General features: G+C 43.7%; 1 protein-coding gene across 1 annotated transcript; it reads left to right on the top strand.

Annotated features, from left to right (window-relative positions):
- The first annotated feature begins 82 nt into the window (after positions 1 to 82).
- Positions 83 to 21298, top strand: ZNF219 (zinc finger protein 219). Its single transcript, XM_088142802.1, has 5 exons — positions 83 to 1888; positions 9675 to 9775; positions 11103 to 12474; positions 18320 to 18439; positions 19779 to 21298. The coding sequence occupies exons 2-5, from the start codon at positions 9770 to 9772 to the stop codon at positions 20597 to 20599; spliced, it is 2319 nt and encodes a 772-aa protein (XP_087998928.1). The 5' UTR covers positions 83 to 1888; positions 9675 to 9769; the 3' UTR covers positions 20600 to 21298.
- The last annotated feature ends 2799 nt before the right edge of the window (positions 21299 to 24097 follow it).

The following is a 24097-nucleotide window of genomic DNA, read 5'->3' as shown; positions in this document are numbered from 1 at the left end:
TTTACTATCGCACCAACTCTCCCATCCTTTAGATTTTTCTTTCACTTGGAGGGGTCTCTAATGGAAAAACAACTCTTTATTTATCAGTAGGGGTTAGCAACTCAGCAACTCTTTATTTATAAGTAGAGGTTAGTTTTACAAGGCTGGAATTAGGTACTCATTTGGACAGCAATCCCATTGAAATCAGTGGGACCTCTGAGTTACAAATAGGTGGTTAATGTATGTAGCTGTATCTGCACAGTTTTATTAAACCTGCCTTTACCCCTTCCCTCAGCAGAGCAGGGCTTTTTTGCTCACACTGTCATTTATCCATTTACTTGCCCTGGCTTCTGAATAGCCCCCCCTCCCCCTTTGGGGGGGCAACACAATGCCAAGCTGATTTGGCCTCTTTCCCATCTGTTTTTCTGACTTAGATATTTGGCTTGTGTGCTCACTTTCCCATTCTTTAGAGGGCTACATAAGAGGTAGATAAAAACCTGACTTGTGGTTGCTTGGCAACCAGAATGTTCCTTTTCCCCGACTGACCTGAGTGGCTGAGCAGCAGCACTGAGAGGCCCTTCCATCAGACCACATGCCTGGAAGGACCATTCAGGTCTGCTTGTCAGCAGTGTGGCGTAACAAAGCAGACAGGGCTTGACTCTTGCTCGGTGGTAGCACAACCTACCTGTTGCTGCTGCTGCTGCTCGCAAACTTGGCTTCTGCCCACAGCAGAGTGCAATGTCGCAGTGGAATCTTGCCTTCCTGTCCCTCCCTGTGCTTCCACCAGCCATCCATCCAGCATCCCACCCTTTGTCCCAGCAGCGCTCTCGATCTTGGCTCCGCCAGCCTTAAAGGAGAGAAGGCTTTGGGACATGGAAGTGGCTGCATGGTCAGATACCAGCTAGTGATGCCAACCCTGGCCTTTGCTTTCAGGCAGGGCACAGCAAACAAAACAAAGCTCGTCTGTGCCTAGCTATGCTGGGCTAACACTCTGCTGCCCTCCCTTTCCTGCCAGGGACACTCCGTCATCCCAAAAATTTGTACTGATCCCTTCCACTAATGTGCAGCAAAGCAGACAATGCTTGCTTGTGCCAAGTTACCAGCTCCTCTGCCCACCCCCCTTCATGGCCCAACCGAGCAGGCTGAGACAGGCTGATCCTGCCTCTCCAATCCTCTGCTCTGTAATCTTCAATTGCACTACTGTTTGCTTGGCTCCAGCAGCGGCAGGGAGTTCTTGGCTTATGGTGGTGCTACTTTTTCTCCTCCTGTATCAAATACCACCCCCGAACAGGCTGTGTCCCTCCGCGGGCCCCCACCAAAGCGCAAACAATAACTTGTGCCAGAGTAGTGCCACCCATCTTCCTCCCATTCTCTCTCCAGCGGGCAAATGGAGCAAATGGCAACCTACTATTCTCTGGCATTGTCTCTCCGATCACCCCTCGGGCCCCCCTGGCAAAGACGCGCCGGAGTGGGGTGCCTACCTCCGTGCACGAATGTTTCGCATTTTACCACCCGTGCCCAAGCAGGCGGCGGCAGATCTCGGGTGTCCCTTTCCTTCCTCCCCCCTCCCCTCCAACCCGGGCTGCCCCCTCCCTCGAGGCACGGCTGCCCCGGCCGAGCCGGAGCGCACAATGGAGCCGGGTGATCCCTCGCCGCGCAAGGCTCAGAAATGCAAATCGCCGCCGCTGCCTGCGGCTCCGTACAATGGAAGGGAGGGAGGAAGGGAGCGAGAGAGAGGGAGAGGGAGGGAGGAAGGGAGAGAGAGCGAGCGAGCGAGCGAGAGACGGCGAGGAGGAGAGGAGAGGGGGGAGCCCCATTGGCGGGGAGGCTGCTCGCCCCGGCCCAGCCCCGACGACGCGGCGGGTCCCCGGAGCGCCCCCTCCTCCGCGCCGCCTCGCCGTGCGCCTTGGTGAGTAGCTGCGCTGCGCCGCGTCGTCCGCCCGCCCACCGTGCGCCCCCCTCCCCAGAAAACCCGCCCGCCCGGCCGCTCGTCTCTTCTCCCCCCACCCTTCGCCCGGCACCCAGAGCAGGTGCATGGCAGGAGGGGAAGCGCGGCCCGGGCTCCACTCTTCCTCTCGCGGGGGCGGGAGGCAGACGGCCGCGGGACCGCACCGGGCCACGCTCTGGGCGCGCACCGCTTTGGCGCACGGAAATCGCCCGGCCTCGGCCTCGGGCTTCCTTATCCCCGAATGACCCGGACGATTTCCTCCATCTCTTTTTTTCTATATCCCTTTCCCGCCCCCCCCCGCTCCTCGTCTCGCCCCCCATCCACGTGACTATGACTGAAATTGCCGGTGTGGGGGGGGTGATCTCTTTCACGGAAACCAGACTAAGGGAATGGGGGGATGCGGAGGACATTTGGGGTGAAAACTCTCCGGAGAGGGATGGAAGGGGTTGCGAGAGCAGGTGGCTGGCATCCATGGGGGGTGGGGGGGAGGCGGAAAGTAGTGCAGGACAGTCGGTGCTGCAGAGGGGAGGCCCAAAGGCTGTCCTCTCCCCCTTCAGTCCCCCCCTCCCCAACATGCACACTTTGGAGGAGGTGGTTTCTGCTCCCCAGTCCCACATTTCTGAGCCCTTTCAGGTCATGGAAAGGAAAGGGTGAGGGGCGGAAGGGGCGGCGGACTAATGACCCAGTGCTAAGTTGAGGCTCTCAAAGATTGAAAACTATGTTGGGTGGGGTCGAAGGGTGGGTGGGGGGAAGATCAGTAGCTCTTAGTCACTGGGAACAGCTCCCTTGGCTCATCCTCCCACTCCCCCCCCCTCCAGTGTGCACTGGAGCATTTGCTGAGGCAGCTGCTCCCTTTGTTTAGGGCGTGTGGGGTAGGAAGGGGGGGGGACAGATCTGTGTCTTGCTGGGACAGTCACTCTCTTGTCTCTCTCACAGGCCAAGGCACGGCTGTGATGTGCGGAGACTGGTTGCTCCCATTCATATATCCTCCTCCCCCTACTCCTTCCTGGCTTGGAAGTTGGCGGGAGTTGGATTGAGGCCTGGCAGCCACCCTCCCTATCTAGGGGGTGGGGGGGGGTCCCTTGAAAATTGCCACTGTTTTTTCTTTTAGGGTGCCTTTCCCTAAGAAGTAGCCATTTTGTTTATTTAGGAGAAAAATTGAATTGGCACTCACTATCCACAGCACCCCTTGGTACAGTTGCATTGCATTAAAAAGTAACTCCCTCCCTGTGTTATGTACAAACAAAACAGGACAATCTGCCTTCTTTGCACTGAGTGAGCCCAGAAGACCTTGTTCGTGTATGTGTGTGTGTGTGTTTAACACATTCGTCATTAGGATACTACTGTCATAGGCCCAGCATGGCATGATGCCAAAATGAATCAGCTATCTTTTCTCGAGGCCTGTGAATACCACCAGCGTTGCTGTCTGATTTGAGCAATACCCTCGTACAGCAAGCTACGCCACCATTTTAGGCAGCCAGATATTCCTTAATAAGGGTGGCAGTATAACATCTGATGTATAGTGCCTAAATCAGGGCTTAGCCTCAGTGCATAATCCTGGAATTTATCAACAAATAAGAAAATAAAAGAGTGAGTTGAAGGACAAGTAGGCTTCCTCTCCCTCCCCCGCTAACAAAAACTAGCTGCTCCCATACTGAGATTTTGGGACAGATCTTCCAAAATAGACTCTTTTCCAAGCAGGTTTGAGCCTTCCCTCTATTTTATTAAAAACTAGGCTTTGGGTAGGAGCCTCCTCTTTTTGAGACAATAACATTTCTTAAGAATGCTTTTTGTTAGATGAGTTGTAAGTTTTCAAATTGTACTTATTTCAAGATTGTAAGCTTTCAAGTGGCACAGAGCTATTCTTCAGGCAATAATAAAAAGGAAATAATGTAATGTCTCTACTGCCTGTGGAATGTTTCTGTTAATCCTGGAAGCCTGATGCGTTGCTCAGCCTGTTGCTTCAGGGGCTTGTTTGTACAAGTTTGTGATATTAATGTAAGATCACTATCTTGAAATAATAACCTTTGTCTCTACAAGTAAAAAATACGAGTAAGATTCTGCCATATTCTTGTTTACTGTCTTGGTTCATTCAAAGGTACTCTATATGGCTGGGGACTCTGAACTCTACAAGTGTCATGGATCTGCTTGAGTTTACAGCTCTCTTTCTCTACTTGGTTAGACTATAATTCTCATCTTACTGAACTGCAAAGGCCATGCACGCTAGGATGATGGAAGCTGTAGTAGTCTAATATTTTGAAGGATACCAATTCTGCAGAAGTATGACTTAGCCCAAGAATACGCATTTAAACTGTCCAGAGTTGTTGAGAGTTGGATGGCATATAAATAACAACAACAACAACAATAATAATAATTATTATTATTTAAAGACAATATCAAAAGCCCCTGATCTTGTCATTGGTTGTCAGATCTTTTTCTGTTCTTTCAACCTATCCAGGGAATGTCTAACAGAACACAGAGAGTTTATTGAAAATTCAAGTCTTACCATCCTAGAGTTAGGACAAATTAATACAACATGGATGTAAATAATTTTAACTGACATCTTCTTCCTCAGGACAACTGTGGATCTGAGGAGGGCTAGATTCCTTAAATTTTTAAGATTCTTGCTAAATACAATTCCTGTGATTTCCCTGGGGTAAGAGAGAAGACCTGATGGTTATATTGCTGTGAAACAAATCTGTATTGTGGAGTTTGCTTAACAGAGGACTTACAATACTATCTACATTCACTGTAAAACTGTCCTTTGAAATATATAAAATCAGCACAATCCATATAAATGTGCAGTGTATATCAGGGGCAAAGCATATGCCCAGAGTAATATGTATATCATTATTTTAGATTATAATTCTGAGGGCATAGATAAGGTCTGTGTCTTATCATGTTTTATGTATATAATGAAGAAAAACAACAAGGAATGACGTCAGCAAGGTTAAGGGAGACTTGTTTTTGAGGTGAGTGATAGGCTGAATGCACAGAATATAGCCAAAACATAATGTGGTGGTTTGGTTTTGGTTTACTGTGTGGTGCAACCTATCCCTTTTGGTTTCGAAACCAGAGTTTATGACTTGGTGTGATACATAAGCCCTGTTTATTATAGGTTATTCAGTAAACCACAACTAAATGAATATGACTTAATGCAGTGTGTGAGTCAAATCATAGTAAATAAACAGTCAACTTTCTATAACTCTTTCTAAAAGCAGTGGTTAATAGTTGTGACATCTTTCTTTAGTTGTGAATTATTTTGCCCAAACAGATATGTTACTGAAACAATACCTGGAATGTATACCACTTTATTCTGGAGAGTTTGGGACTGGCATGACTGCTCTTCTACTGAAAAATATATGCTTTGCCCAGATGTAAGGCTGAAGCGACTAGATGTTAGTCTAGCCTCTCTGATCTGATGGCTCTGTAAGTACAGGAAGTTAAAAAACAAAACAAAACACGAAGCACTCAGCTGTGCACACACAAAGTCAGTTCTGTGGAAGGCATTATCTTACTATGGTGAATATAACCTCTAGATAGATAATTTCTCATAATTCTTCTCAGATCTTTCTTCTGTGAGGTCTGTTGCTATCTGGGGGCAGGGTGAGTACTGTATATCATATGGTAACAACATGAGTTCACAGCTCTGATTCATTCATGCTCAACCCTGCTATGAATGTAAGTTTAGATTTCTGCCCTCCAACTGTTTCTCCTTTTGCCAAATCCCCTGAATGCAGAGGAGACTACCTTGTTTCACCTTGCTACTTCCGACATTCTCATTGTTAGCTTTCATACGCCATATAAATCCTTTCTTTTCTAAGACAAAATTCATAAGGATAAAACATCACACAGCAGATTCTTTCAGTATGCAAGATTGTAAAGGCATTCAGAATAACTTACTTCTGATCTATCACTTCAGCTAGCCTTTTATATTCATAAATCATAGTGGCTAAATAATATTTTTAATTTTTATAGGTTAATGCTCCAAGTAATAGTTATTTCAGGTTAATTAAGCTGGGGATGAGAAAAAAGAGAATAATTTATGTTGGCTCAGAGGCCTAGAAACAGACCCCATTCGTTACAGTGGATATTCTCTCCTGCATTCCTAGAAAAGGTGAATTAAATTGGGCTCATAACTCAATTTGTACAACAATCACTATGCCAAATTTATGCCCCAGTGCAGCTACTTTTCTTCCAGAAATAAAAAGGGTACTTTGCAAGCAAGGCATGGTATCATAAAAGTGGCAAGTCTAAACTTGTTATCAGTTCCAACTTAACTGTGTTCACATGTTAGGCTAAACCTTAATGTAGTTTGCTTGGTATTGGCATAGTGTGTAGAACTAGCCTTTGCAGTTTATAAACCACTTTATTTTAAGACAGGGAAGCAAAAAATATAGCCTGGTAGTGGGACGCAGCCCATCATAATCCCTTTTGCACTGCCCAGAGTGAGAGGGTCCACATGTCTTTACATGGATTTAAGACCCATTTTGCCTATTTAATCACTGAAATTTTGCAAAAAGTCTTGGCCCCATCCATTTTTGGAGTACAGCACCCCGGAAGTTCTGCAAGGCCTACTGAAGCCCTTGACCCAACAGAAGTTTCAGGCTCCTGATTTATGGTTTAGCGTTATTTGTGAACCCAGCTAGTATAGCTTGATCATCAATGCCTGATTAAGACAAACCATGGCTTAGCATGATATATGAAACCAGAATTCAGACTGCCTTTGAAATCCAGCTTTATATCCAAAGTCATATCATGACTGAACCCTTTATAAGAGCTATAATAGTTGTAGCTTCCCCAAAGGATCCTAATAATTGGTGATCATGCTTAGAGATTCTTACCTGTTTCCCTCTCTACAAAAATAAAAAACAAAAAGTGACACAAATGCCCTAAGATCCATGCATCAGATTAGTTTTCCCATGATCTTAGCGGAACTTCCCACTCATTTGTAAAATTCACTAGGCAATCCTGAGCTAGGAAGTATTTCTGAACCGACATAGCCTATGTGAATTAAAAGGTGGGAAGAGACCTATATGTGCCGTCTCCAGCTTCTTGGAATAAGGACAACAAAATTATACTTAAAGATATGTGTCTGGCACACCCATTTTCCTCTCTAACATAAATCAACCTTAATTCTCTTGGATAGCTCCTGCCCTGCTCCAGTTGGGATTTTAGGCCAGAGGTGGGTGGTGCAGTTTGCTGGAGCAGGGCTAGCTAAGACTTTCACCCACAGAGCATGGGTCACAAAAAGAGCAGAGGTCGGAAGAATTCCAGAGATGGTTTGCCAACATTTGTAGGTTGAGATCCACATGGATATCATTGTAAAGATGACAGCTTTGCCTGAGGCGCAGCGGGGGAGAGATGTGCACCTTTCAATCCGAGCTCACCTGCTTATGGTATTGGGGCATATCATCTGTATGTATCTTTGCCCAGAATTTCCTGGCATTTGTTTTTTTATATTATCAAACTTTGGGTGGGGAAAGCAGGCTACCAAGAGACCCACATATGCTTTTCTACATCTTAATACTAGGTCTATAAACTACGCAGAGGAAATAAAGCTGTTAAAGCATTGAGTTTTTGTCAAGGGGGAAACCAGCACTGGGTCAGCTTCTCCTCTCCCTTGAACAACCCTCCACCTCCTACTTTATTTGCTGCCTCCTTAGATTTATCTCTGGTTCTAGCTGCCCTCTCTTTTCTTCCATAAAGCCATCCTTGCCAGCTCACTGTTTCCTTTTCTTCGGGTGCTTTGTTTCCTTCTTGCTCATAGCTTTGTATAAATGTTCTTCACAGCCAAAACAATCTTTTCATAAAAGCTACTGTTTATTATTTCATTCTGCTGGTAATGGTTTTGCTTGTGGACATTCCCTGGTATTCTTGTAGGTAAGCTAACATCAGGGGGAGGAGGAAGGGATTGTAAACTACACACACATATAATATTCCAGAATATCTCTGGAACAGGAACAAATAATATCCAGAAGGGGTTCCTTCAGCAGAAGGTCCTCATATAACAGGTGTTGCCCACACAATTTATTTATATCCCCTTTTCTGAGTTCCCAAGCTGTGTGCTCCTGTTTTTATTGGCATTAAAACAGGAAACTTAGGTTTTCTATTACTCTAGAATTCTGGGTGGGTGTTCTGTTGAACTCTGCAAAGTAATGGGATATTATACACGCAAGTGCTTGCACTGTGAGATTCTTTGAAGCACTGGGAGATATTTGGTAACATTGAAGCTCTTAACACAGAGTTAGCTCTGTTGGTATTCCAGTTTTACTCCAACAAGCTTCCTTAACTCTTATGCAAATAGTGACTTGCCCAAAGTAGTCTCTTGAGTTTCATGATCCTACGCTGAAATAATGTTGATTTTTCCACTTCCAAGGACAAATTTCAACAATGGCATCTACCTAGATCTCTGCTCCAACCCAACGAAAGTGTTTATCTGCATCACACAAATTTCTCTTTGGAAGATTCAGCGGGGTCAGTTTTGATGGATCTGATTAAAAGTTGTCAGAAATAATCACTGCAACTAAGTCAGCTGGACTTGAGATACCACCTTTCCCTACATCCCTTTAATATTTGCATGAGATGAAGAACAATGAAAGTGATGCATTTTGTTTCTCTTGAACTGCTGCTTACATCTGCTCCCTGCTTCTGCCTGGTTTGAACTTGCCTGCAGCAAATATAAAACGTATGGAAGGTGGAAAGCAAGGGGTGGAAAAGAATAGTTAGCTGCACTCTGTCTTTTGCAATGGACAAACATTTCCCAATTGCAATTTGAAAATGTTTTATTTGGATGTCTTTCTTCCAGTTTTCTCACTGCTGAACTCCTCCTGCTTTGACAACCTAGGAAATACTGGTCCAAGATCCACTGTAGATAAAATTCTTGCTAGGTTTCTATAAATCACTTACTTTATGACAGTGGACTAAAGATTGCCATGCTGTGTCACATCAATGTTTAAAATAAGTTTTCATCTCTAGTCTGGGAACATCAGGGCATAATTTTATTTATTTATTGCAAGGACAGCCCCTGACTACAAGTTTACAATTTAAAAAGAAGGAAAAAGGGATGGGAGGAAAGTGGAAAAAAACAGGGTCAGGCATCCATTATTTGAAATAGTACTGTAGTACTGAAATCATCAGCTTCATATAGTTCAGGAAAGAGACTGATGGAATTGATTTTTCAGCTCAGTTGATAGATCTCCATTTATTATTTGTCTGTTGCTGCTGGATGATAGTTGAGAAAAGAGCCCAATGGAGCTGGTCCCCAAGAGATATGTACTAGCCATGCTTCTGTTCTTAAAGTTATGCTGGAACTCAGCTGGAAACTACCCTTGGACTCTGCTAGAAGACTTATCCCTGATAGGTGAAGACTCCCTCAACTGTGTAGTAGTGAAGAAAGTACACTGTGAACAATTTCATGGACACTTAGTTCCATTCCACATACACCAGAGGGTTTAAGATATAGCTATAGAACAAATTAAGTTCTGGGGAAGCATGTGTGGATAAAAATTTCATACTTAACAAATAGTGGTCTGGTTTGCTCACCATTCTAAGCTATGCCTTGATAACCATAGTTTACAGAATATATCACTGTTGGTTGGGTTTGAACAACATTGAGAGCCAAATGTGAACAAACCATATTATGGTATGAGCATAGTCTTTATGAATTTCAAAGTGGCCTCAACCTTTGTTGATAAAACTCTTACCTTTCTTCTACTACCATCACCACCACCACCCTTTGCTGCAGCTGATGCACCTACCTATCAAGGGTGACATGTCAACTTGGCTCTCACTGGCTGCTCCATCACCAGTCAAGGACTAAAGCATGTGATCAGGAGCACCATGGAGGTGAGTGGTTTGAATCAGAAAAACGGGTGAGTATAACTGGATAAGGAGCTCCTGAAATGCTTCCCCCCCCCCACTATTCTCATCATTAGCCATAGGTCAAACTAGAGGTGAGTAAGCTCCTCTAGGCTCACCTCAAATTAACTTGGCAATGGTCCAAGTTCTTTTATCCTCTGCTCTGCTCCCCCTTGGTGAAATACTGATTTTTAAAATCCACTTGAGGCCTGGAAAAATAATCCCTTTTAATGGGGGCAGGGTGGAGAGGGCATACTATATTTATATATATTTGATTTTATTTATTATATCCTACTTTTATGCATATACTTCGTTCCAAGGTGGCTAACAACTAGGTCACAAGTACTCAAAGAAAGGGTGGACAACTCAACAGAATTCTGCCATGGCAATCCAGGGCCAGCAGGAACAAGCTTTTTTCTCTTGCCTGCCACTAGTTCCTTCTTCTCATAGGACTCTTGGCATCAACTGGGGTCAGAATGGGGCGTAGTGTGATGGAAACAGGAATAGGAGTAATTACCAAGATAGCAGAAGTCCCATCTCCACTAGGAAACTCTTGAATGTAACGGGACAATTCCAGTCTATTCCATTCAGCTGAAAAAAGGGGAGAAGGAGCAAGAAATCCCAATAATGCTTTTCTAATATTAATTTTACTCTTAAGCCTAAAAAGAGTCCTGAGGTTTGCCTTTGAGGCAGAATTTACAATCCCATCAAATTCGTTTTGCAGTTCAATTTTGCATGTATCTTTCATTCCACTGACTGGTCTGAAGGCCTTAGCCATTCTTTGGTTTACAACCATGTTTTCCTGTCTTATCACCTCAGGATATAATTCCCCAAATTCACTCCTGTTTTTGTTGACACAAAGATTTATAAATGTTAGTTTCCAATGATTGATTTTCCAAAATGCTCTTGGTGAAGGAGCTTTCACACCTGCTTTTGGGAGTCTCCATTTTCCAATTTCCCCTAACAATCAAGCAAAGCTTCTGCTTTCCAGTCATAGGAAAGAAAGTTATTTGGCTGTGTTATCTCTCAGCTGCTGCTTTGCAAAATGCTGAGTGGAAAAGTTGCTGGCTGAGGACAGAAGGGTTTCTGTTTGTTTTGTACAAAGGCTGCATATCAGCCACCAGTTTGCAGACTGCACTGTGGGAAATCCAGAGTTCTGTCTCATTCTGCAAGGAAGTTAATGTCATTCTTCTTTTCCTGTACCAACAAGCTGTTATGTTACACTGTAGTATCAACTGATTGAAAAACAGACTTAGGGAAAGAAATGATTCAATTCCAAGGTCCTAACTTTCTTTTTTCCCCTTCTTTCCTACAGGGTGCAGATTACCAATTGCCTTCTGCCAACACAGCTAGTGTTGCCCTCCCTTCTCCTTCCTCCTCTTCCTCCTCTTCCAGTGATGAAGCTGATGTTATGGCTTTCAATGGGGAGCTGGACTTGCAACGTTACTCTAATGGGCCAGGGGGGCCGGGAGGGGAGGCTCGGCCTTACCCCTGTCCTATCTGTGGCAAGCGTTTCCGCTTCAACAGCATCCTGGCATTGCACACCCGCATCCACACCAGCTCCTATCCACTCACTTGTCCCTACTGCGGCCACAGGGCAGGGCAGCGTGCCAGCCTACGTCTCCACCTGCGCTCCCATTGTCCCGAGGCCCATGCCCGGATCAGTCACCAGAGCCGCCTGCTGCTTGAGTTGGAGGAGCGGGCACTTCTGCGGGGTCATGAAGAGGAAAAGGAGGAGGAGGAAGAAGAAGAGCTGGCTACTCCTATTCCACCCCAACCCCTACCCACCTTCCGCTGCTCTTTCTGCAAGGGCAAGTTCCGCACTGCAGGAGAGCGTGAACGCCACCTTCGCATCCTCCATCAGCCATATAAGTGTGGGCAATGTTCCTTCGCTGCCACGCAGGAGTCAGAACTGCAGTGGCACAACCAGCAGGCTCATAACTCCCCAGCGGCTTGGACACCCACCCCTCCTGCCCCTGTGCCCACCACTACAGCCCCACCCACCCCTCCTGCCTCCACGCCCACCCCTTCCTCCTCTGCCTCCACCCCTACAGAGTTCCGCTGCCAGGTCTGTGGTCAAGCCTTCACCCAGTCCTGGTTCCTCAAGGGTCACATGCGGAAGCACAAAGACTCCTTTGACCACAAGTGCCAGGTGTGTGGGCGCGGCTTCAAGGAACCATGGTTCCTGAAAAACCACATGAAGGTTCATCTCAGCAAGCTGGGTCTCCAGAGTGAACAAAGAGGGTCAGGGCCAGGACGGTCAGCACAGAGCTTACTCGTGGGTTGTGAGGCCCTGTATCCATCTCTCCTCTCTCCTCGGCCAACAGACAAAGCCAGTACAGGCAGTTTCCTGGGTTACAGTGATGCGAGCTGTGCTGAACGACTGCAGGCCACAGCTCGAGCAGTGGAGAGTAGTCAGCAGTGGAGGGAACGTTCTTATGTGGTAGGGTCCAAGCTTGTGAGAGAGGACTCAGGAGGGAACCATCGCTGCCCAGACTGCAACCGGACCTTCGGTACATTCCAGCAGATGGCCTTGCACCGGCAAAGCCACCTGTCCCGAGAGAGAGAATGGAACAAGGGGCAGTCACTGGGTTCTCACCTTCTCACTGGACATTGGCTTCCAACAAATGTGAGAGCTTCTACTGCAGCTAACACCAGCCCAGCTCTGCTGACCCAGAAGGAAAAAGGCAAGTACAGACAGAATCCAGGCCATACTTAGCAATTTTATGGGAATGAGTGTGCTGGGTGGAGGTGATTGACTTTGGTCAGAGAATAAGAAACAAGACTTTCATTTAGTTTGAGGCAGACAAGCTTTTAATGGCCAAGGGCTGCACTTAACTTGGGCAGAATTGAGTTTTTCAAGTCTCTTGAATTTTGGGAGGGAATTTGTGATGTTTTTTCTTTTAAAAAAAAAACCCTATAGTTGCATGCATGAATGTAGGCATCCCTAGTGAAATTATATGCTTCAGTGAATCCCCAAGCAAACAGAAGCTGACACAACCTCTACATGGTGCAAACCTAAACAGGCCATCTTCCTGCAAATTTGAATGCATAATTACTGCTTACATGCAGCTGTTTACAGATTCAAAATAAGGAAACTAGTACAAAAGTCTGGATACCCTTCAGACTGTACTTTGTAATTCTTCCTTTGACAAAAATAACAAATATTTCCTGAAGCCAGCTGAGAGCATTTCTGTTCTTACTTTTGGATATTTCCTTGCAGAATTCTTTTTTTATTTTTGGTGCCTTCAAGTCAGTGTTGACTCTTGGCAACTGCCTGGACTAGTCCCTGCAGTTTTCTTGCCAAGGTTTTTCAGAAATGGTTTGCCATTGCCTCCTTCCTAGGGCTTAGAAAGTGTGACATGTTTGGGATCCTCCCACAGATTTTCAAAAATATTCAAGTTTGTGGACTATGAAGGCCACTCCAAAGCCTTTATCTTTATTTCCTGTATTTCATAGGTGATTTAGAGGCTTGTTTCATATCATAACCAGGATGAAATATCTGATCTCTTTTCAAGTTCAATTTCCTCAGTTCTAGAATATGAGCTTCTAGAATATGTGGATATTTAGTTGATTCCACTCATACTCTGTTATACAACCCCAAAGTATAATAGAGCCAGCCCCATGCTTAATAGATGGTATGATTTTTCTTTGCAAATGATCCATCCTTTTACCTCCAAATGTATCTTGCCGGTGGAGCCATCAGTCCAAAGCACTTTCTCCCAAAACATTCCAAGCTTGTCAGGGTTTTCTATTACTTACTTTAAATGGTGACTTTTGTGAAGAGGTCAGAAAAAAGGTTTCCTTCTGGTAACATTCCCACGCAGATAATTATTGCATAAGCAACACTGCACTGTGGGTAACTAATCCAGTGTCAGCTAAACTTTTCAGCAGGTTGTTTTGCAGATCTAACCACCTTTCATGCAATCATAACAGAGATTTTTTTTTTTGGTCTTCCAGGTCTTGTTGACTCAACAATTCTGTGTAACTTTCATTTCTTAACAGTTTTTCTCAGAATTGAAATTGTTAGCTGGAAACTTTTAAATATTTTTTTATAGCCTTCCTTTGCTTCATAATGGAATTATGTTCATTTGTTCAGGCAGCTGCTCAGAAGAGCTCTTGGTTGTTGAAAATAAACAGAAGAACAGTCAGAGCTTGAGAAGTTAGAAGGGTTAGAGTATTTGCTCACCTGTGGAGTTGCCTTCACCTGAGAAACTGTAGGCCTAACAAATCAATCACCTTTTGGGGCTTTAACAATTTGACAGTAATAAAAAAGCAATGAATCAACTGGGTGCTGAAATTAAAGTGTTGCTCTTTATTCTTAAGTAACTGCACATAACTAGTAAGCATGAATTCAGATTTGCAAAACTTTGTACCATGTAAAAGTTGTATCATCTTCTGTTCACTTAGGAATTTACTAAACTAAGCAATTTAACCAGAGGTGCCTAAACTTTTGCATGCAGCTTAAGTTATTAAAAGCTCACTGAACATTATTCTTGGGTTTTCTACTCTCAGAATAGTGGAAAATCACGTTGGAAATGTTCAGCAATCATGATCAGAGCTGCAAAAAAATTGTGTTTTGTAGGGCACATGTGCCCATGGATTTAAACTGATTTGTGCTTTAAATACTACAAGCAAGTCCTTATGTCACGCAGAATCCTTCCTTCCCAAACAATACAGAGAGAAATAAAGATATTAGCCATGTTTGCACAATGTGGCTGACCCAGCCAGCTGCTTTCCTGATTACTCATCCCATATATACTGCATGATCAAGAGTCAGCTGCGAAGCAGCCATTTTCTGGGTCTTCCAAATTACTGCAAAGAAAAATGGGATGTGTTTGTGCATGAGATATTTTTGGGGGAGGAAACCTCCCCCCATCCCCAGTGTAAAAATCCTCAGGGTTTCAGTCGAGAGCAACATCAGGCAAAATCTTTACCCTTTGGTCTCTGACCAAGATGATGTCATTTGTTCCTGCCAATGCCAACTTGTAAACATCCGTGGGCAAGCAGAATTTGGCTTTCCATGCTCTATGCATGCCAAACTGGTTTGATAGGATGTGCCAGGTAACACATGTGCCATGGGAATGAAGCACCCCTCTTCAGCACAGGTAGAAGATATATTTCACTTGCCCTGACGCACATCTCAAAGCGCCTCTTCCAATGCTTTCTCCAGCCCTTCAACACACTGCTCCTTTGACATTATTGCCTTTGCTTCTTAGTTATAACAAGTTCAGTTAAAGAGATTTTGTCTGCCTCTCTCAATTCAAATTATGCAGGAATTATGAAGGAAATGCAAAGTATGTTGTGAAAGCATAGAGTACATTTATCAAATGAATACGGCATGATGTACAGTAATTCTGTAACATTGCTTCTAAGTACATTTTTATAGCATAAATGCATTCCAGTTTCATTCATTTCATTGTTCTGAATTTTCTCAGAAGATCCAGGGATGTATCTTGGTGAGAGTGCTATGCATTTTCTAAGAGCTTCCAAGCTCCACAGAGACCTACAGTTCTTGGGATTCTTGATGAGAAATAATTTGTTATTAAACCAGATTAAATCTGTGATGTAGAGATGGACTAATTTTCATACTATTTGCCTCTTTGGAAAAAAAAAAAAAGCTATAAGGTTGGAATCACATTGTGTTACTTACAAGGGGATTTTGTCATGTCAGTTTGGATGGTGGATATGTTGTTTAGATATGCCCTCAGGTGGCAAGAGCTGGAATTTATCACATTACACGCAACAATTAGGAATTAGACTTTGGGGTGATGTAGTCTGGTAAATTGCATTCTTTCCACCTGAGGCTATGTTTAACAAAACATTAATGCAAAAATGCAGGGCATTATCCAGTCCTCTCTCTCTCTCTGTATTATACATATATTTCATCTTTACTTCAAGACCAGTATAAAGCACACTAAAAACATCTTGTCAGGGTTTTTTTTTAAATTATTTTTTTTGCATCTGCTGCTGGAGGAAGCTGCTAAGGGAGGAACTTGCTCATTCACAAGATAGTTGTTGGGGTGAAAATGTAATTGGCCCCTTTAGGGTTTGCTGAATATTTGCATATCTTTACTATTGAATGTTAACACAACTTAATGTGAATCCTAGTAATATGTAAAGGAAGTTTGAGAAAATAGATAACACTAAAGTTTGGTGATGTTTCATTATTTCATAAACAAGGACATCTAACATGGGGCCTGCAAGTATGGAAAATAATGTCCCTTCCCATGTTTTATCAACTGGAATAAGTAGGACCAGCACTTCTTTGAACAATCAGGCTGTCAGATTGTCCATAACAATCTCAAACTTTGGCTCTCCTCATTATAAGGAAGTTCTCACGACAAAGATTCAGAGGCATATTATGCCCCTTCAAAATAAATTTCTGAAGATCTCCATAAAAGAATTATTGGTGTTCTTCAGTCTGGAAGAGTTACAAAACCATTTTGAAAGCTCTGGAGCTCCACAAATCCTCAGAGACACTGTCTTGAAATGGAAAAAAAATAGTGAATAGTGAATCTTTCCTAGAATTACTGTCCTGACAATCACTCCCAGGAATTCAATGCAATGTTGTCAATGAAGTCACACAGAACCCTAGAACAATATCTAGGGATCTACTGGCCTATCTTGTTTTGGCTAAAGATAGAGTTCATGACTCCATGATCAGAAAAGCACCAGATAAAAACAGGATTCCTATGTTCAGCCCTAAATTGCATAAAAATGTTGTGGCAGGATCAGAAATAAGCACTGGTTGCTAGAAAACACAACATATTACTGAGTTGAAGCAGTTTGCTATCATGGAATGGCCGGAAATCCTACACAATGGTATGAGTCCATGAAGCTTTGCCTACAATTAAGGCAGATAGCGGAGGTGCAACCAGTTACTGAATCTAAGGGGGTGATTACTTTTTCACTAGAACATCAGTTTGCTTTTCCAGCAAGCCCTAGGCCAGGGTGTTTTGTGAGAATTGTCAGCAATTTATTTTCATTGTGTGTGTGTGTGTGTGTTTAAATTTTCCAACACAAGGTTTTGATTTTATTGGTTCCCTTGTGGTTTTTCTTTTAATAATATATTTTATAATGCATTTTAATTGTTTGTATGTCACCTTTTGTCCTCCAATTAGGTGGCTTATACACTGAATAAAATAAAAAAGATGGATGTCTTTGGTTGCAAAATAAACAAAAGGGGAACCCAACACTTAGTTAAATCAGATTTCCTTTCTATATCTGTATGCCCCCCATGAAGCTCTGATAACATTCACTGGCAAAGATATGCAAAAATTCAGAAAGCCCTATAGAACTGTACCTCTCCCTTGATAACTATTTTGCAAGAGTGCGCATAACATAGTCTCATAATTTCCAGTGATGTTCACCATCCTGAAATGACTCGGGACACCATGATCTCTAAGCACACTTATTTTCCCTTTCCTCTAGTTAGTATCTCCTTTCTACAGTCTATAAGAGAACAGAGGAGAGAAGGAAGCATCTTGAGAATACTTAAGAATGGTGATTGGAATGACTGGGAAGTAGCACTTCCTCCTCCCTCCCAATTTTGTCAGGAAGAGAAAACAAAAGGAGTTTTAAGATAGTCAGCCGATTCCATCTTGTGACAAGTGTTTACTTCCCCTCTCTCACCATCCCCCCTTTTGGCTCTGATTTATACAGCTATAAAAAAACCAAGTAGATCTTACACATTTGAGGTTTTCCCAAAACTGGTTTTTGGAAATTCTTTTGTCACAGTTTTGTAAAAAGGCCTCCCCCACCCCTAAGCTTCCTCTGCCAGGTGCCAGGGCTGTGAGATGTGTCACTATTTTAGTTAACAGATTTTTTATAAAAAATTATTGCCTCTGAAATCAGTGCTACCCAAATAGTTGTGGGAGAATATAAATTCTTATAGTTCAGCTGTGCTGGGACATTTTTATATATTTTTGTTTAAAAGGGTGTCTATATAAAGTAACAAGTAGAGAAAAAGACTAGAATGCAATCAAATGTGGCTTTAACAAATTCCAACCAAGTTCAGATGTCCTCATCATTGCCAACATCTGCAGTCTGTAAGTTTTCCTTCTTGTATTTCTGCCTCTAGAAAGTGCTCCCATTTTTTGGTGATTTTACTGCATCCCATTTTCCTTTCCTAAATGACTAAGATTGCCATGACAGTCATCTTGCTGAAGGCAGTTTCCTGCTAATAGTGTGTTTCATTTTAATCTTTTCTAATAAAGAATCTTTTTTTTATTGGAATCTTAGAACAACATAAATTCTGCAGCTGTTAACATTGGGTATATTTCTTCATTCAAATTATAGATCAGTACAAATCTAAATCTAGAGTAGTCTAAAAGAGGCTGTCTGTGCTAGAGAAGTAAAATGAGACACCTGTAGTATATGTGCTTGTAAGCCTTTGAGAAAGCATCTGGCCTGAGAGAACTAATAGCACAAAATGCTATGAGAAGACAATATGGAAAAGAAACAACAACCATCAAGCAATCTTCAGCTCGTATTAAAAATCTCTCTTTGTCCTCACTCTGCTTTTCCCAGATATGCAGGGCCAGTCACGCTTGGATGGATCCCGACGAGGCACTGGGAAAGACTGTCCATTCTGTGGAAAATCCTTCAGATCTTCCCACCATCTCAAAGTTCACCTCCGTGTCCACACAGGTAAGCGCCAGGAATGGTAACATGGGGTAAGTAAGGCGTGGAAGTAGGCAGTAAGGTTCATTTGCCCACTACCTAACCTTTCACATTAAATCATCTCTCCCAATTTATATGCCACTGTGCTGAAACCAATATCATTTGAAGGTGTACTACAGGAAGACCATTTGGTCTAGCCCACAAATTTCAGTGCCCAAGTTGGGTAGGTTAACAACAACCTTCCTTCCATTAGCATGACACATAACCAGAGCTGTCTTCAAGGACTGGAACTGCTGAGTTCCTGTCCATGTGGGTCTTCACTGGTGTTATATATTTATTTATACACTCTATGCATGTAAACAGTAATATGACTAAGGCCAGAAAGCAGTTATTTTTTTAGTACTCTCACTCTCAGTGGTTGTACTTATTGGGCCCAGAGGGAGAAGCAAGCAAATGAAAAATGCTGACAGCAAGAAGGGGCTCGGTTAAGTTGCCTTCCTCATGGGCCTCTTCACACTGAGCATCACCCGTCACCCCAGCAGACAGAAATCTCTATGCATAAGCCCAACTGAAATGTACAGTACTAAAATGTTCTTGTTCATTCTAGTAGAGTTTTTGCAAGAGAACTTCCATGAGGATTGTTAGGACTCTCTACTATCCTTTTTGGCTGTCTCACCTTGTCTCATGGCAAGGTCCCCTCTTAATCTCTCTAGGTGATTTTACGGCAGTATTTCACTCTCCCCCTACCCTACCTCACAGGGTTCTTGTGAAGAGAAAAGATCATTCCCAAGTATCCTGCTCTGATCTGATATATAGATATAGATATGCATACATACCACACTTTATGGATGTTCTTGCCTTCATTTGCCGATTTAGTTAATTTCACAGTGAGGGCTGTCGGGCAGAGTGCAAATCACAAACACTCCTGTTTGTGCAGAGCGCAGCAAAAACTCCAGGAAAAGTTACCCAGGAAAGATACACATCAGCATTGCAGCTGTTCACAATGCAATGTCCATTTCTTGTTTCCCAAAGAAATCCAGTCAGAAAATATATACTAACTGGTGTTTATTGATAAAAATGCAAAATTCCATAAAATGCAAATATCATACAAGGCCTCTTCCATAAGATCTCACAGAGAAGATACACTCTGAAGATTATAATACAGAGAGGGCTGGTTTTGTCCATTGTCAAAACAAGTTGACATTTTTTTATTCCTGTTTCATGGATTGGGAGAACTGAATCAGTCAGACACCTAAATTGGACTCTCTTGCCATATTCTGAGTCCAACCGGGAAAAAACCATCCGAAAGAAAAAGAACAGCAAATCATTGCTGTGCCAATTAATTTCTCCACTTTTTTTTCTACAGGTGAGCGCCCATACAAGTGCCCTCACTGTGACTATGCTGGCACTCAGTCTGGCTCGCTCAAATATCACCTGCAGCGCCACCATCGGGAGCAAAAGAGCGCTGCTGCAGCTGCCGCAGCTGTAGCAACAATGGAACAGTGCCACGTGGCCCTCACCCCTACTGCAGTCCCTGCCTTTCCCCCTACGCAGCTCACCAAGAGCCATGGGCCCTTCCTTCCTCTAGGTGGCTTGGGGGCAGCTCGCTCCCGCCCATCCCGCCGCAAACCGCTGCTGAACGGGAAGGCTGATTTCCAGCCATTGGATCTTTCCCTGCGCCCAGCCCTGGCAGGAGGAGCCCTCCACCGCTGCCAGTTTTGCCCCTTTGCCACCTCAGCTCCTGAGCTTATGGAGTTACACCTTCAAGTCCATCACAGCAGGAAAGCTCGTACCCGTCGCTGCTCTCACACAGTTCCTAAATCCCGGGTGATGTTGGAGGAGGAAATAGTTGAGCCCCAGGGATCCCTGCTGAAAGGACCGGAATCCCCAAGCCCAAAGGGGGAGATCCCCAAGCCACACAATTTCTGGTCCTCAGAAGATCAGGAAGACTCTCTCCGTCTCAAGTTGCCTCAGGGGAAGCCGAGTTCTGAGGGAGCAATAATTGCCAGTCTTTCTTCTGAAGCTGCACTGAATCAGCAAGGATGGGAGAACCTCTCCCAAGACTCTGAGGAGCCAAAGCCTGAGAAGGAATTGTCTGGCCCAGTGGTCCAAAAAGGGCCACATCAGGAGGCCTCAAAGTCAGGCCAAGGCCTCATGAAATTGCAGTTGGAGCCAGTACAGGCCTGAGTCTACTCTGCATATATAAACCAGTTCCGAATCTGTTTAGCTGCATTGACGACACTCAACCAAGGGACCTGGGAATTGTAGCTTTGTTCTTTCTATTGGCTGATAATAATAATACTGTAATAATGCATTGCTACAAAACTACATTTCCCAGAGTTCATAGGCAGGGGCTTTGCAGAGCCCATAGCATAGTGATAGAACACATGCTTTGCATGCATTAAAGTCCCAGGTTCAATTTTTCCTCTCTATAAAACAAAAAAGTATCAGGACCGGGAAAAGTCCCTGCCTGTGATCTTGGCTGGACGCTGCCACTCAGAGCAGATAGTAAGGGGCTAGTTGGACCAATGGTCTGCCTCAAGAAAAAGCAGCTCCATAAGGCAGTGAAAGCAGTTTCAGGCCTGTTTACATGTGTAGCGTAGACTTGCAGAGACCAGGGAAGGCAGCTTGTGAGAGGTCACCTCACGTATGACAGGGTCAGGCAGCCATCTGCAAGAGGTTTTGGAGTAAGAAGTAGAAGAGTTACCGACTATTTTGAAATAGTTCTCTCTATTTTTAACAGCAGCAAGACAGACATTGGCAAGATACAGGAATTCCTGCCAAGCAGCTAGTCACAGCACAAGAGCCCCAGGAGGAAAAGAGACAAAACTACAATACAACAAGTACTGTCCCTGGGAGGTAAAAGCTGTAGCTGCAGTGGAGAACTGGTTAAGGGCCAGGGAAAGCACGGCAAGGAGATTCAATTCATGCCCTGGGTTGATGGGGAAAGTTGCAGTTCGGCTGAATGGGATTACAGTTCTCTGCACGATCAAGAAAGCTGTTGCAGGGGGTTCCCAATTGCAAAAATGAAACACCCTGATGAACACCCTACAGAAACTCCCCATCAACACGAAGAGGGCAGGTTTAAAGGATGTGCTGCTGGTACCGTCCCTGTCTCCTCTCCATGCACTGGATATTTGAAAGGGCTGCTGTAGCAGTTCTACTTAGTCAAACAGGGTTTGGGGGTGATATCACTGGGGTGTATTAGAGTTCAACCCCTTGTTTTCTCCTCAGTTCTGAGCTTGATGCTGCTTCTTTTAGGTGCCACTGTCTGAGGACCTGGCCCCTTGGGGATCCCACTGTTGGCACATGGAGGGTTGCTGGGCTTCATGGGGACAAGACTCCTGTAGTAGTTCTTGGAAGTTTTCTTCTCTCACTTTTTTTTTTTTTAGGAGCATTTCTGCAGTTATAGCTTTTCCCACCATAGTGTTCCTGTGGTGGGAGAAGCTGAGCTTGTCAACATTCTCTCTTCTCCAATTATTAATGACCCAGGAGCCCTGTCCCCATTACCCTGCCATGTGTCCTAGAGGCAGGGCAGGCTTCACCATCCATTCTTGGCCCAAGGGGATCTCAAGTACCTGGGATGCAGCTTTGTCTCCATCACTTCCAGGTACTTGGGCCTCTCATGTTCCCGTAGCGAGCTACCTGATGCCAGTATCTTATCTCCGTAGTGACCCAGCAACAGAGCTGTGTTTCTGTAGTGACCTGGCACATCAGGGTGCTTGACAACTTCTAGAGTTTTCTATTTTTTTATTGTTTTCTTGTAGAAAATTTGAAACTGGAATAAAAATTACATTGAAAAATGATGTATGGCTTGTAGGAGTCTGCATTTTCAAACAATGTCTCTTAAGCAGTGTTTCTCAACCTCGGGAACTTTAACACGTGTGGACTTCAACTGCCAGAATTCCCCAGCCAGCTCTTAAGCGATAATAGATTGTCCTGCAAGAGGTGTATTGCTATTTCTTCAAACCTTTCTTTGGGGGGGGGGGGCCTCCCCCCTTGAAGGATCAATACAAATTACTTGAGAACTATACATTTAATCAAGGAGACAGCATATTGGAGCTTTCACTTTCACTTGTTTTGGCTCCCCACCCCCTTTCCACTTGAGTTGCTATTCCTTTTCTTTTTTGATTTGAGACTGCAGAAGTTTTAATGACACTTGAAAATATGTATACAATAAATATGAATGGCTGATGCATGGATCTGGGTACATAGGAAAAATAAGATTCTAATCCTAGAAACCAGGTGGAAAAAAAAAAAAAAGAGCAAAATTTAGAGTTTTGCAAAACTTGGTGCAGCAAAACCCAGCAACTGACAACCTAAAGGTGTGAATTTCATGATGATTTTATTCTTCCTCTGAATCTCTCATTTATATGTTAAAATAGTTTGTGCTCTGCCTTCTTACAATCTCAAGGCAACGTAGACAGAAACAAAAGCTTGCAAAGACAACAAAATAAACAATTTGCAACCTTAAAACAGCTCCTCGTACATCCATAAGAACTACCAATTAGTAGAAGAAAATCTGCCATTATTATTACATTCTTAAATAGTCCAGCGGGAAGTAAGTGCCAAGGACTAAACAATCTCTAACAAATCACTTCTGTCAAAATATCTAAAGATCGCAATAATTTCTAATAGTATTTTTCAAGGTTTAAACTTACAAAATAATGACAGTTAACTGTTGAACTTTGGTGGCCTGATGCCTATTCGTTTAGAAGTGAAACAGGGCTATGTAAAAATAAAGTAGTGGCGTCTGCATCCTCATTCCTCAGACATATAGAAATATATTAAGTTTGCAGTTTGTTTTAACCCAAAATAGCCTGACAAAAGTCAATGGCTGTGTTTAGACCCACACATTTAAACTTACTTAACCCATTTTCAAGATTCACACATTAGGCAAACAGGTTGGGTTCACACAATACACTAAGTCTCTCAGACATACGCACTCATCCAGCTAATGAAGGTTAGCACCAAGCTTGACATGTGACAGTGCACACAGTCTTTACATGTCCTACTTAAATGCACACAAGCTAATGTGTGCTAAGGAAGGGATTAAGGAAAACAGTGAAAGGAGGTGACCAAGTCAGGCAAAAGTTAAAAGTTGCATGTCATGAGGTTAAAAAGTATCCTACTTATGCATTGTATTTGCTAGATTTATATACCACCTTTCCTCCAGGAGCCCAGGGTACAGTGGCACATATAGCATTTGCTCCTCTGATTTTCTCCCACAACAACCCTGTAAGATTGGACTGAGTGTGACTGGCCCCAGAATCACGTAGTAAGCTTTCATGGCTGAAGGTGTACTTGAACCTGGATCTGCCTGCTCCTAGTTCAGCACCTTAACCACTATACCACACTGTTCCCTATTATGGTTTTCCCCTTCTCCATTCTAGCTGCATAGCAAAGCAGAGGGAAAGGTTTGGGGTTGCAACAAGGCAGCAGAAGCAGAGCGTGGTTTCTGTAATGCTTTCCAAATCCTTTAATCAGCAGTGCCCGTAGGAGGGGTCTGTATTTTCTACATATCATGTTGCACCTGCGATTTGTATGTGTTTCTGCTCTCTCTTCCTGTTAGATCTGGGCCTGTGCATGTGAACCAGGAAGCACAGGGTGGACTACCTACATTCTGCTTTGAATCACATGACTAGGAAGGAGGGAGGGAGGCTTAGAACGGAGCAGTCACTAACA

The sequence above is a fragment of the Python bivittatus genome, unplaced genomic scaffold, assembly GCF_059951505.1.
Source record: "Python bivittatus isolate LINGU-HERP-01145 unplaced genomic scaffold, Pbiv_v1 ctg000440_np1212, whole genome shotgun sequence".
NCBI lineage: Eukaryota > Metazoa > Chordata > Lepidosauria > Squamata > Pythonidae > Python > Python bivittatus.
This window is presented reverse-complemented; position numbering and strand designations above follow the sequence as displayed.

Coding starts and splice junctions, on each gene's coding strand:
- ZNF219 (XM_088142802.1), top strand. Junction 12,475..18,319: donor GCTGACCCAGAAGGAAAAAG/GCAAGTACAGAC, acceptor TGCTTTTCCCAG/ATATGCAGGGCCAGTCACGC. Junction 18,440..19,778: donor TCACCTCCGTGTCCACACAG/GTAAGCGCCAGG, acceptor TTTTTTCTACAG/GTGAGCGCCCATACAAGTGC.